We start from the raw sequence: 17500 nt of genomic DNA on the forward strand, positions 1-17500 counted from the left end.
AGGTGGAAGAGCCTTTTCTTTTAAAGCTCCACAATTGTGGAATAATCTTCCTGCCTCTATTCGGGACTCAGACACAGTCTCAATGTTTAAAACTCGATTAAAGACTCATCTGTTTAGTTTGGCCTTTGATTAATCTGTTACATAGTTACTACATCTCGTATCTTTTCTCCGAGGTTCACCTGTCATTGCAGTCGGAGCCTACAATACCAGCATCGCTGCTCCGACATGGAATGAAAGCCTGGCGTTCTTCAACAGACATTTACAGTGACAATATCAAAACCAGATCAGAACTTTCATTTTTACCTTTACTTAGTCTGATTGTGTGATTTGTGTGTGAATTGTGTATTTGTCTGTATTTTGTGTAATTTGTGTGTTAATGGGCCGCCCAATGGAGGATGGGTTCCCTTTTGAGTCTTGGTTCTCCCGAGGTTTCTTCCTAATCCCCACCATCATAGGGAGTTTTTCCTCGCCACTGTCGCCTTTGGCTTGCTCATTAGGGTTCTGGACCCATAGTATTGTTAACCTTTTAAATCCTGTAAAGCGCTTTGTGACAACATGTGTTGTGAAAAGCGCTATACAAATAAACTTTGATTTGATTTGATTTGATGTGTGTGTGTTAGTTTGTGTGTGTGTGTGTGTGTGTGTGTTAGTTTGTGTGTGCATGCAAGGAAAACAATGCAGCTCTCTCTCTCGCTCTCTCTCTCTCTCTATCTCTCTCTCTATCTCTCTCTCCTTCCTGTCTTCAGTGTTTCAGAGCACATGATTGTCCTCCTGTCTTAACCCAAAGAATTACACACACACACACACACACACACACACACACACACACACACACACACACACACAGGTTTGAAACCTGTCCATATTGACATGATAGCATCACACAGTTGCTGCAGATTTGTCGGCTGCACATCCATGATGTGAATCTCCCGTTCCACCACATCCCAAAGGTGCTCTATTGGACTGAGATCTGGTGACTGTGGAGGCCATTGGATTACAGTGAAGTCTTGTTCAATAAACCAATCTGAGATGATTTGTGCTATATGACACGTTATCCTGCTGGAATTAACCATCAGAAGATGGGTACACTGTGGTCATAAAGGGATGGACATGGTCAGCAACAATACTCAGGTAGGCTGTGGCGTTGACACGATGCTCAGTTGGTACTAATGGGCCCAATGTGTGCCACGAAAATATCCACTGCACCAACACTACCAGCCTGATACAAGGCAGGATGGATCCATGCTTTCATGTTGTTGATGCCAAATTCTGACCCCACCATCCGAATGTCGCAGCAGAAATCGAGAATCATCAGACCAGGCAACGTTTTGCCAATCTTCTATTGTCCAATTTTGGTGAGCCTGTGTGAATTGTAGCCTCAGTTTCCTGTTCTTAGCTGACAGTAGTGACACCCGGTGTGGTCTTCTGCTGCTGTAGCCCATCCACCTCAAGGTTCAACGTGTTGTGTGTTCAGAGATGCTCTTCTGCATGCCTCGGTTGTAACGTCTGGTTATTGGAATTACTGTTGCCGTTATATCAGCTCGAACAAGTCTGGCCATTCTCCTCTGACCTCTGGCATCAACAAGGCATTTGCACCCACAGAAACTCACTGGATATTTTATCTTTTTCTAACCATTCTCTGTAAACACTAGAGATGGTTGTGCGTGAAAATCCCAGTGCATCAACATTTTCTGAAATACTCAGACCAGCCCATCTGGCACCAACAACCATGTCACGTTCAAAGTCATTTAAATCACCTTTCTTCTCCATTCTGATACTCGGTTTGAACTGCAGCAGATCGTCTTGGCCGTGTCTACATGCCTAAATGTATTGAGTTGCCAGTGAGTGTATTTTAATGGTGTATTTATATTTAAATTTTTTACATTTCTATGTTTCCTAATGAGAGGAAGTACTGTGAGTGTGTGTATAAGGTGTAGGGTAGAGGAGTAAAGGCCAATCACCAAACCTGTTCACTCCTCTCTCTTCCTGTCTCACTGTTCACTCCTCTCTCTTCCTGTCTCACTGTTCACTCCTCTCTCTTCCTGTCTCACTGTTCACTCCTTTCTTCCTTTCTCAGTTATTCATGATGCTATGCTGGTACTGCACTAAACAAAACTGATGTGCTGCAGATTACATACAGATTACATACAGATTACATACAGATTACCTACAGATTACATACAGATTACATACAGACCTGTGCAGCAAGGGTCCCTCCACAATGTTTATTTGCAATACTGGCAGTGGCTCTGACTCCTGTAGTTTAGTTGTCTGGTTCAAGGGGATCTTGAATTCTACAGATGCAAATCACTGTAAATGTAAATGTGTAAAAGTGAATGTAAATGCAAATATCTCAGCCAAACCCACCCTAATACTTCAGCAACAGAACCTGCACAAATATGACCTGAGTTTGAACACTGAGACTGTCATTATAATTGATTTGTTTTGAACATTGATTTTGTCAGTGTAAGAGTGTGGTGTGACTGTAAGAGTGTTTTTGTTAGTGTAAGAGTGTGGTGTGACTGTAAGATTGTTTTTGTTAGTGTAAGAGTGTGGTGTGACTGTAAGATTGTTTTTGTTAGTGTAAGAGTGTGGTGTGACTAAGTGGTTTTTTCAGAGTACGAGTGTGGTGTGACTGTAAGAGTGTTTTTGTTAGTGTAAGAGTGTGGGGTGACTGTAAGAGTGTTTTTGTCAGTGTAAGAGTGTGGTGTGACTAAGTGGTTTTTTCAGAGTACGAGTGTGGTGTGACTGTAAGAGTGTTTTTGTTAGTGTAAGAGTGTGGTGTGACTAAGAGTGTTTTTGTCAGTGTAAGAGTGTGGTGTGACTGTAAGAGTGTTTTTGTCAGTGTAAGAGTGTGGTGTGACTAAGTGTTTTTGTTAGTGTAAGAGTGTGGTGTGACTAAGTGTTTTTGTTAGTGTAAGAATGTGGTGTGACTGTAAGAGTGTTTTTGTTAGTGTAAGAGTGTGGTGTGACAGTAAGAGTGTTTTTGTTAGTGTAAGAGTGTGGTGTGACTGTATTGGGAATTTGTTTGGGAATAACAGCATATGTAACAATATGCATTATTGTTACTTATTGTGTGTTGGTTGTTGTGTGATGTGTATTGTTGGTTCATCATTATTTGTCCTGGGGGTGTGTTAGTTACTGATTGTGTGTGTTATTGTGTGTGATTGTGTGTGTAATTGCATGTTATTGTGTGTGTGTGTGTGTGTGTTTGTGTATGTGTGTATTTGTGTGTGATTGTGTGTGTGTTTTGTGTGTTATTGTGTGTGATTGTGTGTGGATGTATGTGTTGTATTACATATGTAGTATTTCAGTATAAATAATGTCACAGTTTGTTTGATACTGTTAAATTAACATGATGATTTACTAGGTAGATTATGTGTACTTGAATAAGTGTGTGTGTGTGTGTGTGTGTGTGTGTGTGTGTGTGTGTGTGTGTGTGCGCGTGCGTGCGTGTCTCCAGTCTGCCATCGTGCTGTGCTCTGTGTGTCTGTGAATTCAGGTCACTTGGCATATTTATTTTTACCTGGGCCGTGTGTGTGTGTGTGTGTGTGTGTGTGTGTGTGTGTGTGTGTGTGTGTGTGTGTGTGTGTGTGTGTGTATGTGTGGTTAAACCAGGCTGGGGAGAGAGAGTCTTTCACAGCATGGGAATTGCTCTGGCCTGTGTAGGCCTGCCTGTACAAACTCCCATTAAATATTGTCTTCTCACTAAACCTTAAAACACAGCAGGTGAAAAAAACACTACTGAAAGACATCAGAGAGAGAGAGAGAATGAGAGAGAGAGAGAATGAGGGAGAGAGAGAGAGAGACTCTTTACTGCTTTGACTGGTACACCTACAGTACTGCTGCAGTACACCTACACCTGCACAAATATGACCTGAATTTGAACACTGAGACTGTCATTATAATTGATTTGTTTTGAACATTGAGTTTGTCAGTGTAAGAGTGTGGTGTGACTGTAAGAGTGTTTTTGTTAGTGTAAGAGTGTGGTGTGACTAGGAGTGTTTTTGTTAGTGTAAGAATGTGGTGTGACTGTAAGAGTGTTTTGGTTAGTTTAAGAGTGTGGTGTGACTGTAAGAGTGTTTTTGTTAATTTAAGAGTGTGGTGTGACTAAGTGTTTGTACACCTACAGTACACCTACAGTACTGCTACAGTACACCTACAGTACTGCTACAGTTCACCTACAGTACACCTACAGTACTGCTACAGTTCACCTACAGTACACCTACGGTACTGCTACAGTACACCTATAGTACTGCTACAGTACTGTTGCACAGTACAGGGCACAGTAGATTGCACAGTAGATTGCACAGTACAGGGCACAGTAGATTATGCTGTAACATATTTCCTCTGAGCGACTGATGCTCCTGTCTGACCACAGTCCAGTCACAGAGTATTTACCATTGACACGGGAGAGGCGCATCACTACCCCATCATTACCCCATCAGTACCCCATCATTACCCCATCACTACCCCATCACTACCCCATCATTACCCCATCATTACCCCATCACTACCCCATCACTACCTGATCACTACCCCATCATTACCCCATCATTACCCCATCATTACCCCATCACTACCCCATCACTACCCCATCATTACCCCATCACTACCCCATCACTACCCCATCATTACCCCATCATTACCCCATCACTACCCCATCACTACCTGATCACTACCCCATCATTACCCCATCATTACCCCATCACTACCCCATCATTACCCCATCATTACCCCATCACTACCCCATCACTACCTGATCACTACCCCATCATTACCCCATCATTACCCCATCACTACCCCATCACTACCCCATCATTACCCCATCATTACCCCATCATTACCCCACCACTACCCCATCACTACCCCATCATTACCCCATCACTACCCCATCACTACCCCATCATTACCCCATCATCACCCCATCATTACCCCATCACTACCCCATCACTACCCCATCATTACCCCATCACTACCCCATCACTACCCGATCACTACCCCATCATTACCCCATCACTACCCCATCACTACCCCATCATTACCCCATCACTACCCCATCACTACCCCATCATTACCCGATCACTACCCCATTATTACCCCATCACTACCCCATCATTACCCCATCATTACCCCATCACTACCCCATTATTACCCCATCATTACCCCATCACTACCCCATCACTACCCCATCATTACCCGATCACTACCCCATTATTACCCCATCACTACCCCATCATTACCCCATCATTACCCCATCACTACCCCATCACTACCCCATCACTGCCCCATCACTGCCCCATCACTGCCCCATCACTACCCCATCACTACCCCATCATTACCCCATCACTACCCCATCACTACCCCATCATTGCCCCATCATTGCCCCATCATTGCCCCATCATTACCCCATCACTACCCCATCACTACCCCATCATTACCCCATCATTACCCCACCATTACCCCATCACTACCCCATCACTACCCCATCACTACCCCATTATTACCCCATCACTACCCCATCATTACCCCATCAGTACCCCATCACTACCCCATCATTACCCCATCACTACCCCATCACTACCCCATCATTACCCCATCATTACCCCATCACTACCCCATCATTACCCCATCAGTACCCCATCACTACCCCATCATTACCCCATCACTACCCCATCACTACCCCATCATTACCCCATCATTACCCCATCACTACCCCATCATTACCCCATCAATACCCCATCATTACCCCATCACTACGCCATCACTACCCCATCACTACCCCATCACTACCCCATCATTACCCGATCACTACCCCATTATTACCCCATCACTACCCCATCATTACCCCATCACTACCCCATCACTACCCCATCACTACCCCATCACTGCCCCATCACTGCCCCATCACTGCCCCATCACTACCCCATCACTACCCCATCATTACCCCATCACTACCCCATCACTACCCCATCACTACCCCATCATTGCCCCATCATTGCCCCATCATTACCCCATCACTACCCCATCACTACCCCATCATTACCCCATCACTACCCCATCACTACCCCATCATTACCCCATCATTACCCCATCATTACCCCATCACTACCCCATCACTACCCCATCACTACCCCATCATTACCCCATCATTACCCCATCACTACCCCATCATTACCCTATCACTACCCCATTATTGCCCCGTTATTGCCTCTCCTCCTGAACACCAGAACGCTTCTCTCCTCAACAGCTTCCCTCATGAATGCTCTACAGCTCTACAGTAATTAAACAGCCATCATCTCTATGATGATGTCTCTAATTTAAGAAATATCAGATTAAGTTCTCAAATGAGTTATTCAGGGCAACAGTAGTGTGTGTGTGTGTGTGTGTGTGTGCATGCATACATATGCAGGTGTCTATATATGTGTGAGTACATGCACATAAGCTTGTGCACGTGTACATGTGTGTTTCTCTCTCTCTCTCTCTATCTCATTTTTCTTCTCTTCTATCTGACTTCCTGCAGCTGTTTGTTCCATTCTTGCCCTGGAAATTCACATTCAATGATCTGTGCTTCATTAATTAAGAAGCTATCTCATAGATGGTGTGTGTGTGTGGGGGGGGGAGAGAGAGAAAGTGAATAGAATAACAAAACACAAAATAACAGAACACAGAGAATACCAGAGAATAACAGAACACAGAAAATGACAGGAACACAGAGAATAACAGAGAACAGAATAACAGAAAACACAGAGAATGACAAGAGAACCTAGACACTAGGGTGCACACACCAGTGTATTTTAGTGCCGGTCCCAAGCCTGGATAAATAGGGAGGGTTTCGTCAGGAAGGGCATCCGGTGTAAAAACTGCGCCAAATCAAATGATGCGGATCAAAATCAGAAATTCCATACCGGATCGGTCGAGGCCCGGGTTAACAACGACCACCACTGGTGCTGTTGTCCAACAGGGCACTAGTGGAAATTGGACTACTGTTGGGACAAGGAGGAGGAGGAGAGAGGGGGAAGAGGGTTCTGAAGATGAAGGAGAGGAGGCAGAGCAGGAAGGTGGAGGTTAGAGTTGGTACGTTGAATGTGGGCTCTATGACAGGTAAAGGGAGAGAGCTAGCTGATGTGATGGAGAGGAGGAAGATAGATATACTGTGTGTACAGGAGACCAAGTGGAAGGGGAGCAAGGCCAGGAGCATTGGTGGAGGCTTCAAACTCTTCTATCATGGTGTAGACAGGAAGAGAAATGGAGTAGGGGTAATCCTGAAGGATGAGTTTAGTAAGAGTGTAGTGGAGGTAGAGAGAGTAAGTGACAGGGTGATCTGTGTAAAGTTAGAGATTGATGGGGTGATGATGAATGTCATCAGTGCTTATGCTCCTCAGGTAGGTTGTGATGTGGAGGAGAAAGAAGAATTCTGGGGAGAGTTAGATGAAGTTGTTTTGCAGGTTCCTACAGAAGAGAGAGTGGTTATTGGAGCAGATTTAAATGGACATGTTGGTGGAGGGAACAGTGGTGATGAGGAGTGTTGGGTAGATATGGTGTTAAAGAAAGGAATATGGAAGGACAAATGGTGGTAGATTTTGCTAAAAGGATAAAGGATGAATCAGGAAGTGCCTCAGGTGAGCAAGGAGGAAGTAAGGGCTGCAATTCAGAGAATGAAGTGTGGTAAGGCAGTTGGACCGGATGATATTTCAGTGGAGGCATGGAAATGTTTGGGAGAGACAGCAGTGGAGTTTTTGACTGGGTTATTTAACAGAATCTTGGAAGGTCAGAAGATGCCTGAGGAGTGGAGACGAAGCATAATGGTGCCAATTTTCAAGAATAAGGGCGACGTTCAGAGCTGTAGTAATTACAGGGCAATAAAGTTGATCAGTCACAGCCTGAAAATCTGGGAAAGAGTAGTGGAAGCTAGGCTTAGAGGAGAGGTAGAGATCTGTGAGCAGCAGTATGGTTTCATGCCAGCTAAGTGCACCACAGATGCTATGTTTGCTTTGAGAGTGTTAATGGAGAAGTATAGGGAAGGACAGAAGGAGTTACATTGTGTGTTTGTTGACTTAGAGAAAGCTTGATGATAGAGTACCGAGACAGGAGCTGTGGTATTGTATGAGGAAGTCAGGAGTAGCAGAAAAGTATGGGAGGGTGGTGCAGGATATGTATGAGAACAGTGTGACAGCAGTGAGATGTGCGGTAGGAATGACAGATGGGTTTAAAGTTGGGGTAGGTCTACATCAGGGATCAGCCCTGAGTCCCTTCATGTTCACAATTGTCATGGACAGACTGACGGACGAGGTTAGGCAGGAGTCCCCTTGGACTATGATGTTTGCTGATGACATTGTGATCTGTAGTGAGAGTAGGGAGCAGGTGGAGGTGAGCTTGGAAAGATGGAGATATGCTTTGGAGAGCAGGGGAATGAAAGTGAGCAGGAGTAAAACAGAGTACATGTGTGTGAATGAGAGGGCAGACGGTGGACAGGTCCAGTTACAAGGAGTTGATTTGGTGAAGGTTGACGAGTTTACCTACTTAGGATCGAGGGTACAGAGTAATAGAGGAAGTGAAAGAGAGGTAAAGAAGAGAGTGCAGGCAGGGTGGTGTGGATGGCATAAAGTGTCTGGGGTGATCTGTGATAGAAGGGTGTCGGCTAGAATGAAAGGAAAGATCTATAGGACATTAGTGAGACCTGCTATGTTGTATGGACTGGAGACAGTGGCACTGACAAAGAGACAGGTGAGGGAGATGGAGGTGTCTGAGATGAAGATGTTGAGATTCTCATTTGGAGTGACGAGGAAGGATAGGATCAGAAATGAGTTTATTAGAGGATCAGCACATGTAGCATGTATTGGAGATAAAGTTAGAGAAGTGAGATTGAGATGGTTTGGACATGTACAGAGGAGGGAGGAGAGGTATATTGGTAGGAGGGTCTTGAGGATGGAACTTCCAGGCAAGAGGAGGAGAGGTAGACCTATGAGGAGGTTTATGGATGCAGTGGTAGAGGATATGAGAGTGGCTGGTGTGTCAGTGGAGGACACTCAGGACAGGGCCAGATGGAGGAGTTAAACGGGAATTGCTGAAAGAAGAAGAAGACAGAGAATAACAGATAATAACAGAACACAGAATGACAGGAGCACAGAGAATAACAGAGAACACAGAGAAAAACAGAATAACAACACAGAATGACAGGAACACAGAGAATAACAGAACACAGAGAATAACAGAACACAGAGAATTACAGATAATAACAGAACACAGAATGACAGGAACACAGAGAATAACAGAACTCAGAATGATAGGAACACAGAGAAAAACAGAGAACATAGAGAAAAACAGAATAACAGAACACAGAGAATAACAGAATTACAGAGAATAACAGAACAAAGAAAAATGACAGGAACACAGAGAATGACATGAACACAGAATAACAGAGAATAACAGAAAACACAGAGAATAACGGAGAACAGAGAGAATAACAGAACAGAGAGAACAACAGAACACAGAGTAAAATGGAAGAGAACAAAGAAGAGAATGGAAAGAATAGGAGAGAACAGTGCAACAGAAAAGCAGAGCAGGACCAGTGATGCCTGGACAATCACAGGAAGAGGAAGATGAAGAGGGAGGGAGAGAAGGAGTGAGGGAGAGAGAGAGAGGGAGAGAAGAGGTCAGGGAGATGGAGAGAGGGAGGGAAGGAGACAAGGAGTGAGGGAGATAGAGAGGGAGGGAGAGAAGGAGAGATGCTGCTTTTGTCCTTTCTAATCTTCTCAGGGGTGCTCTGTCATTTTACACACCCTTGTGTGTGTTTATCATAGAAGTGTTCCTAAAGGTGTTTTGGACACACACACTCCATTCACCCTACACTAACCCTAACTCTAAACAAAAAAATATGGTGCTACCATTAAAAAAACACACATGTTCTTTTACATTACATACTCCTACAGTTAGTTCTCTGCTTTGTCATAATAGCAGCATAGCTTCCTCAGTACGGACAGCGCCCCCTTGCTGTGATGGAGTAAAATATCCCTATGTGAGGTATAGTGAGGTATAGATCTGGTGTGAGGTATAGTGAGGTAAATGGCTGGTGTGAGGTAAAGTGAGGTATAGATCTGGTGTGAGGTATAGTGAGGTATAGATCTGGTGTGAGGTATAGTTTGAGGTATAGGGCTGGTGTGAGGTATAGTGAGGTATATGGCTGGTTTGAGGTATAGTGAGTTTGTAGTTGCACATCCAGAGTCTCGTCCATTCTGTGTTTCTACCAGTCTTCTCTACACTGTGTACCATGTTTTAATGAAAGACTGTGGGCTTATTACAAAATGACACTTCGGCTTTTTGATTTCATTGTAGACTGGAAGGCTGTGTTGTAGCGATTATTCTCATTGGTGTTGTGTAGTCTCCGTCCACATCCCTGTCTCCGTCCCCGTCCCTGTCTCCGTCTCCGTCCTCGAACAAGCCTGTTGTGATGGTGACACACTGAAGCAGGAGAGCAGTCCCAGTGCTGCCGTGGTTACGTTAATGTGCTGTTTTGTTTTGGTCATAGTTTCATCGATGCTATGATGACTGTGTGTGTGTGTGTGTGTGTGTGTGTGTGTGTGTGTGTGTGTGTGTGTGTGTGTGTGTGTGTGTGTGTTTTCAGGTTGTCTATATGAGGACGAGCTGTGTGAGCCCCGTGAAGTTTGTGTCAGTGGTGAGTATTTGATGTCTTGCAGTGCTTACATGCTCATTACTCAGGAAGTCATCTAACTCCACCCCCTGGTCCTATCTCCCCACCCCCAGGACCCAGCAGGACTATAGAGAGTTGAACAATAGTCAGGACTCCAGACAGCAGGACTACAGTCAGGACTTCAGACAGCAGGACTATAGTCAGGACTACAGGCAGCAGGACTATAGTCAGCAGGACTACAGTCAGGACTACAGACAGCAGGACTATAGTCAGGACTTCAGGCACCAGGACTATAGTCATCAGGACTACAGTCAGGACTACAGGCAGCAGGACTATAGTCAGGATTACAGACAGCAGGACTACAGTCAGGACTACAGACATTCTCCGAGTTTGCCTTTCTCCTGCCCTCTCTGACTCCTCCCCTTTCTCCTCCCCTTTTGGACTCCTCCTCTTCTCCTTTCTGTGTCTTCCTCCACCCGAGACTTTCCTCCACTCCCCCTGGGCTCTCCTTCTCTGCTCTCCCCTCCCCCTCTCTGACCCCTCCTCTCCTCTCCTCCCTCTCTCATCCTTTCCTCTCCTCTCCTCTCCTCTCCTCCCTCTCTCATCCTTTCCTCTCCTCCCTCTCTCATCCTCTCCTCTCCTTTCTACTGCTACAGTTAGGCCTGCTTCCAGCAACAAGCTTTTCTCCTGAGTAGGTAATGAATTAAGAAGCTCTGACAGGGACAATGATAGATTAGTTGGTAATACATCCATTATGTATTAGTTTATCTACTTTATTGTTTATTTATTTAGTAAATGTTGTGTGGAGCCAGATTCAATAAAACCTATTCCACATTTCCTTGTTCAGACTAATATTTACCAGAGCGTCCTCTTCTCAGTCTTCTCACAGAGCAAATCCTGAATTTAGTGTTAGGGTTAGTGTTAGGTTAGGGTTAGGTTAGGGTTTAGGGCTAGTGTTAGATTAGGGTTAGTTTTAGGGTTAGGGTTAGGGTTAAGGTTTAAAGCTCTGGTCGACAGGGCAGGGCTTGTTGTTTTGCACAAATGTAACAAACATAGCAACATGTTTATTTGAGTGGTGGCAGACACAATCAGCACAGAGCAGATGTGTTTGCACCACACTTACAGGAACAAGCCAGTGTTTGTCCGTCTAGATCTGTGCACAGATATGACAAACTGTTTTTATGTTTTCATGTATTTTTAAAATAACACAACAACTAGTTTACCCAAAACAAATAGTTCAAGTAATTGTTACGTAGTCAGAGTTGTAGATCTGTGACACATGAACTCTGGAAAGAGGCGGTGTGGAAGCAATACTGATATAAATCTGATATCATCAGCATAGCAATGGAATTCAAGGCCATGATTATGAATGATTATGAATGATTGAATAGGTCTGCCATAAAAACCGTACAATAAAAAGAAGTGGCCCAAGGACAGATCCCTGTGGTACTCCATCAGAGCCAGTGGGTGATGTGTGTGTATCTGTCAATATAAATTGTTCTGATTTAGTAAGTTATAAGTTTGGGACAGAAACACATTTCACATCGGTGCCATCAGGGACGGATTCAAAGCCACACCACACTGCCTGTTTTCCTCCTGAACTTTGTGTATTCCAAGGCCCCTAGTTTGGTTGTGTTTGCTGGTGATGTCACTGCCTGGGACTATCTTGAATTTCACTGATTCACAGATCTGCACCCGCAGATCTCTTCTGATCACCATATCCATGTAATCTAGGAGATGAGATTGTTATGCCATAAGTTTGGAAAGTATGGATTCTGAGCAAATGTTATTAGATGAGTGCTTGTTCCAAACTATCATCAGGCATTGTTTCGACATACCATCATTTCATAAATGAGAATCAAACACAATCCTTGTTTCGTCATCACGCATGTTCTGGTAGGAATGTGTATCTAAGCATGCGTGACTCACGCCTCCTCATGTTCTGGTGGGATCCAGCACCAAACCCTCAGTCAGTCCAAATCTTCTTTTAATTATAACGCAGGAATCGGATATCCAGACATCGTTAGAGGATTTGGCGTTGTGTGACTATCAGTTTCCCAGTACTCAAGATGTCAGTCCTGATCACAGGAAGTGGACTGGCAGGAAGTCTAGTCATGAGCTCTTCTTCTGCCTTTCACATTGGATTTATTTGGTCTGGTTCACTTGCTGACTGTTTAATTCTCTCTGTCGCTGAGTCCCTCTGGGAATGATAATTACAGAAGCACTTTCAGCCCCCACCCTGAGAGCTTCACACAGACTGCTGTGCTCTCTATCACCACCTAGTGAACATCAGTCAGGACCTGATAGACTAGCACTGTGCTGATAGACTAGCACTGTGCTGATGGGCTAGCACTGTGCTGATGGGCTAGCACTGTGCTGATAGACTAGCACTGTGCTGATAGACTAGCACTGTGCTGATGGGCTAGCACTGTGCTGATGGGCTAGCACTGTGCTGATAGACTAGCACTGTGCTGATAGACTAGCACTGTGCTGATGGGCTAGTACTGTGCTGATAGACTAGCACTGTGCTGATAGACTAGCACTGTGCTGATGGGCTAGCACTGTGCTGATAGACTAGCACTGTGCTGATTGACTAGCACTGTGCTGATGGGCTAGCACTGTGCTGATAGACTAGCACTGTGCTGATAGACTAGCACTGTGCTGATGGGCTAGTACTGTGCTAATAGGCTAGCACTGTGCGCCTGCTAGTTGTTGACTCCTCCCTCCATGTGCTCCCCCACCGCTCACACTAGACCAGCCTCTACTGTGTAACCCTCAACCCTAGACTACCAGTTAGACTGCCCTCACATCCTCATCTTATTGAGCTAGTCATGCACATATGAAATTCATTAAAAAGTTTTGCAAAGAATGTTTGTTGAACCACGTCAGTAACTGTTGGGCATTTCGTGATGTCCTGCTGCAGCCCCGTGGAACACTCAGACTGGACATGTCCCCCGGAGCACTCTTTCAGACGGGACATGTCCCCCAGAGCACTCTCTCAGATGGGACATGTCCCCCGGAGCACTCTCTCAGACGGGACATGTCCCCCGGAGCACTCTCTCAGACTGGACATGTCCCCCGGAGCACTCTCAGACTGGACATGTCCCCCGGAGCATTCTCAGATGGGACATGCCCCCCAGAGCACTCTCTCAGACGGGACATGTCCCCTGGAGTGCTCTCTGAGATGGGACATGTCCGTCAGAGCACTCTCTCAGACTGGACATGTCCCCCGGAGCACTCTCTCAGACTGGACATGTCCCCCGGAGCATTCTCAGATGGGACATGCCCCCCAGAGCACTCTCTCAGACGGGACATGTCCCCTGGAGCGCTCTCTGAGATGGGACATGTCCGTCAGAGCACTCTCTCAGACTGTACATGTCCCCTGGAGCACACTCTATGTAGTATTTTGGGGGGATCTTCCTCTGAGTGAGATGAGTGTGGACGCAGGGACAGGATAAAGAGCATGCGTGTCCAGGGCTCTGAGCAGGACTGCCCCCTACAGGAACGTTGTGACCCCTGTTCTAGCGCTACGTGATTAGCTTGGGAGGCAGACAGGAAGTCTGACGGGCAGATTGGACTGTTCTCAGTTGCTGTTCTACTGTTTTGCAGTGTTTCAGTGGCACTGTGGCTGTAACACATGTAGAACCATCACTATAATCAGATTTCTCTTAGTGACTGAATTAATTCAGTTCAGATTAATTATTTCAGCAAAATGTTTCTTCTTGCTCCTTCATGTCTGTCAGAATAACAGATTATCAGATATTTCAGATATATTTATAAATGAATTAATCATATAATGTGATTTTTAAAAATAGAATCAACATGCTTGTCTGTATTTGTACATTTTTTACATTTATAAATGTTAATTTCTTCAAAGGCTCTTTTGCTCACTGTGAAGATACTAAACTGTGAGAGCAGCGTTATGGTCAGAGCAATATCACCAACACATGAGGCAGGAGTGGGACCTGCTCATATTACTCATCTCCCCCTTGTGGCAAAATATGAGAAATACAGTAGGTTCAATATTCATAATGTCAATATGACCGTACAATAACCACAGTTATAGTGACTTCAGTGATGTGTCATCTTGAAAGGCCGTGTCCACCCTGCTTAAACACGCCTGATGTATATGATTCAGAACCATATCCAGAACTATTACTCTATATTTTCAGGGCATCTCATGAAATTGTATAGCAAACTTTACTTTCCCTACAGTATTGATTCTATACCATCTGGACTGGGAGGGCCAGACCGGGACCAGTATGTCTGTGACAGGGTCTTGGGGGGGGGGGGTTCTGATCCGATCCGAAAACGTTAGCCTAATTCGCTAAAATATCGTCAAAATTGCTACGTTGCCAATACTGCTACTGCTATACCGTCTTTCACAAAACGATGCGTCTCACACCTCATTTAGGGGTCGGAGGGGCAAAGATCTTGTGACTGCCTCCCCCCATTGTGTGTCTCTTCTGGGGTGTTGTGTGTTTCTCTGTTGGGATGTTGTGTGTGTCTCTGTTGGGGTGTTGTGTGTTTGTCTCTGTTGGGGTGTTGTGTGTTTATCTGTTGGGATGTTGTGTGTTTCTCTTTTGGGGTGTTGTGTATTTCCCTGTTGGGGCGTTGTGTGTTTCCCTGTTGGGTCGTTGTGTGTTTCTCTGTTGGGGTGTTGTGTGTTTCTCTGCTGGTGTGTTGTGTGTTTCCCTGCTGGGGTTTTGTGTGTTTGTCTCTGTTGGGGTGTTGTGTGTTTCTCTGCTGGCGTGTTGTGTGTTTCTCTGTTGGGGTCTTGTGTGTTTCTCTGTTGGGGTGTTGTGTGTTTGTCTCTGTTGTGGTGTTGTGTCTCTCTCTGCTGGGGTGTTGTGTGTTTCCCTGTTGGGGTGTTGTGTATTTCCCTGTTGGGTCGTTGTGTGTTTCTCTGTTGGGGTGTTGTGTGTTTCTCTGCTGGCGTGTTGTGTGTTTCTCTGCTGGGGTGTTGTGTGTGCGTCTCTGCTGGGGTGTTGTGTGTGTCTCTGCTGGGGTGTTGTGTGTGTTTCTCTGCTGGGGTGTTGTGTGTGTGTCTCTGCTGGGGTGTTGTGTGTGTCTCTCTTCTGGGGTGTTGTGTGTGTTTCTCTGCTGGGGTGTTGTGTGTGTCTCTGCTGGGGTGTTGTGTGTGTCTCTGCTGGGGTGTTGAGTGTGTCTCTGCTGGGGTGTTGTGTGTGTTTCTCTGCTGGGGTGTTGTGTGTGTGTCTCTGCTGGGGTGTTGTGTGTGTCTCTGCTGGGGTGTTGTGTGTGTCTCTGCTGGGGTGTTGTGTGTGTGTCTCTGCTGGGGTATTGTGTGTGTCTCTGCTGGGGTGTTGTGTGTGTCTCTGTTGTGTGATCGTGTGACAGGAACACTCACTAGCTTGCACAGCGTTTCTGTCACACAGTCGTTTCTATATTTGAATGCGACGGCGGTAATTACTGTGATTATTCCTGCAGACGGTTAAGAAAGAGGAAAAAAATGACAGTCAATGGAAGGCAGGTTGCTATGGAAACCGACGTGGAGATTTAAAAAAGACCCCCAACCCTGCGGCGGGTTTGCCTGTAGTTATGTTAGTGAGGAAGGACCGCCAGGCAACGCCACGGCAACAGGGTCCTCAGATGTATGTCATTACCTTTCACCAGCCTTCATCTTACTTCATCTGTTTTGAATTCTCTCTTTCTATCTGTTTCTCTCTCTCTCTCTCTCTTTGTTTATATCTGTCTCCCCATCTCTCTCTCTGTTTGTGTTTGTCTCTCTTTCTCTCTGTCTGTCTCTCTGTCTCTCTCTGTCTGTCTGTTTCTCTGTCTCTCTGTCTATATCTGTCTCCCCATCTCTCTCTGTGTTTGTATCAGTCTCTCTTTCTCTCTGTCTGTCTCTCTGTCTCGCTGTCTGTCTCTGTTTCTCTCTCTCTCACTGTAACTCTATTTCTGTTTCTCTTTTTTCTTTTTCTTGTGTCCCAGTCCAGCCCTCTGTTAGCCTTTGATTACCATATAGTGTCTTTATTAATTCAACTCTGTAATTACACATCTCATATTTTCAGTAGCCTACAGGAAGTTTTTTCTACTGAAAACGTATTTACTATCTGCAGAAGCTGACGGTCCTCTCCATATCAGATAATTAATGGTCTACATATTCTCCATATTATATATTTATTGCACTTCCTATTAAATCTTTAAAAGTCTCCATTTTAAATATACGGTGCTCTCAATCCAAACCTGGCGTGGGAAGGTGGGGGAATGTGAGTGATGTTGTGACGTGTGTGTCCAGTCTGATGTGGTGACGTGTGTGTGTCCAGTCTGATGTGGTGACGTGTGTGTCCAGTCTGATGTGGTGTTGTGTGTGTCCAGTCTGATGTGGTGACGTATGTGTCCAGTCTGATGTGGTGGCGTGTGTGTGTCCAGTCTGATGTGGTGGTGTGTGTGTCCAGTCTGATGTGGTGACGTGTGTGTCCAGTCTGATGTGGTGGTGTGTGTGTGTCCAGTCTGATGTGGTGGTGTGTGTGTCCAGTCTGATGTGGTGACGTGTGTGTCCAGTCTGATGTGGTGACGTGTGTGTCCAGTCTGATGTGGTGGCGTGTGTGTCCAGTCTGATGTGGTGACGTGTGTGTCCAGTCTGATGTGGTGACGTGTGTGTCCAGTCTGATGTGGTGGTGTGTGTGTCCAGTCTGATGTGGTGGTGTGTGTGTCCAGTCTGATGTGGTGACGTGTGTGTCCAGTCTGATGTGGTGGTATGTGTGTGTCCAGTCTGATGTGGTGGCATGTGTGTCCAGTCTGATGTGGTGGCGTGTGTGTCCAGTCTGATGTGGTGAGGTGTGTGTCCAGTCTGATGTGGTGGTGTGTGTGTGTCCAGTCTGATGT

The 17500-nt window shown here is 45.5% G+C and overlaps 1 protein-coding gene across 2 annotated transcripts in view; it reads left to right on the forward strand.

Annotated features, from left to right (window-relative positions):
* The window catches only part of ptprn2 (protein tyrosine phosphatase receptor type N2), a 205656-nt gene that overhangs the window by 15574 nt on the left and 172582 nt on the right, over window positions 1-17500 (forward strand). For both annotated transcript variants that reach the window (XM_076972719.1, XM_076972720.1), the window contains exon 2: window positions 10625-10675. In XM_076972719.1, coding sequence (XP_076828834.1) covers window positions 10625-10675 — 51 coding nt within the window. The remainder of the gene's footprint in view (window positions 1-10624; window positions 10676-17500) is intronic.

The sequence above is a fragment of the Brachyhypopomus gauderio genome, chromosome 14 (assembly GCF_052324685.1).
Source record: "Brachyhypopomus gauderio isolate BG-103 chromosome 14, BGAUD_0.2, whole genome shotgun sequence".
NCBI classification, from domain to species: domain Eukaryota; kingdom Metazoa; phylum Chordata; class Actinopteri; order Gymnotiformes; family Hypopomidae; genus Brachyhypopomus; species Brachyhypopomus gauderio.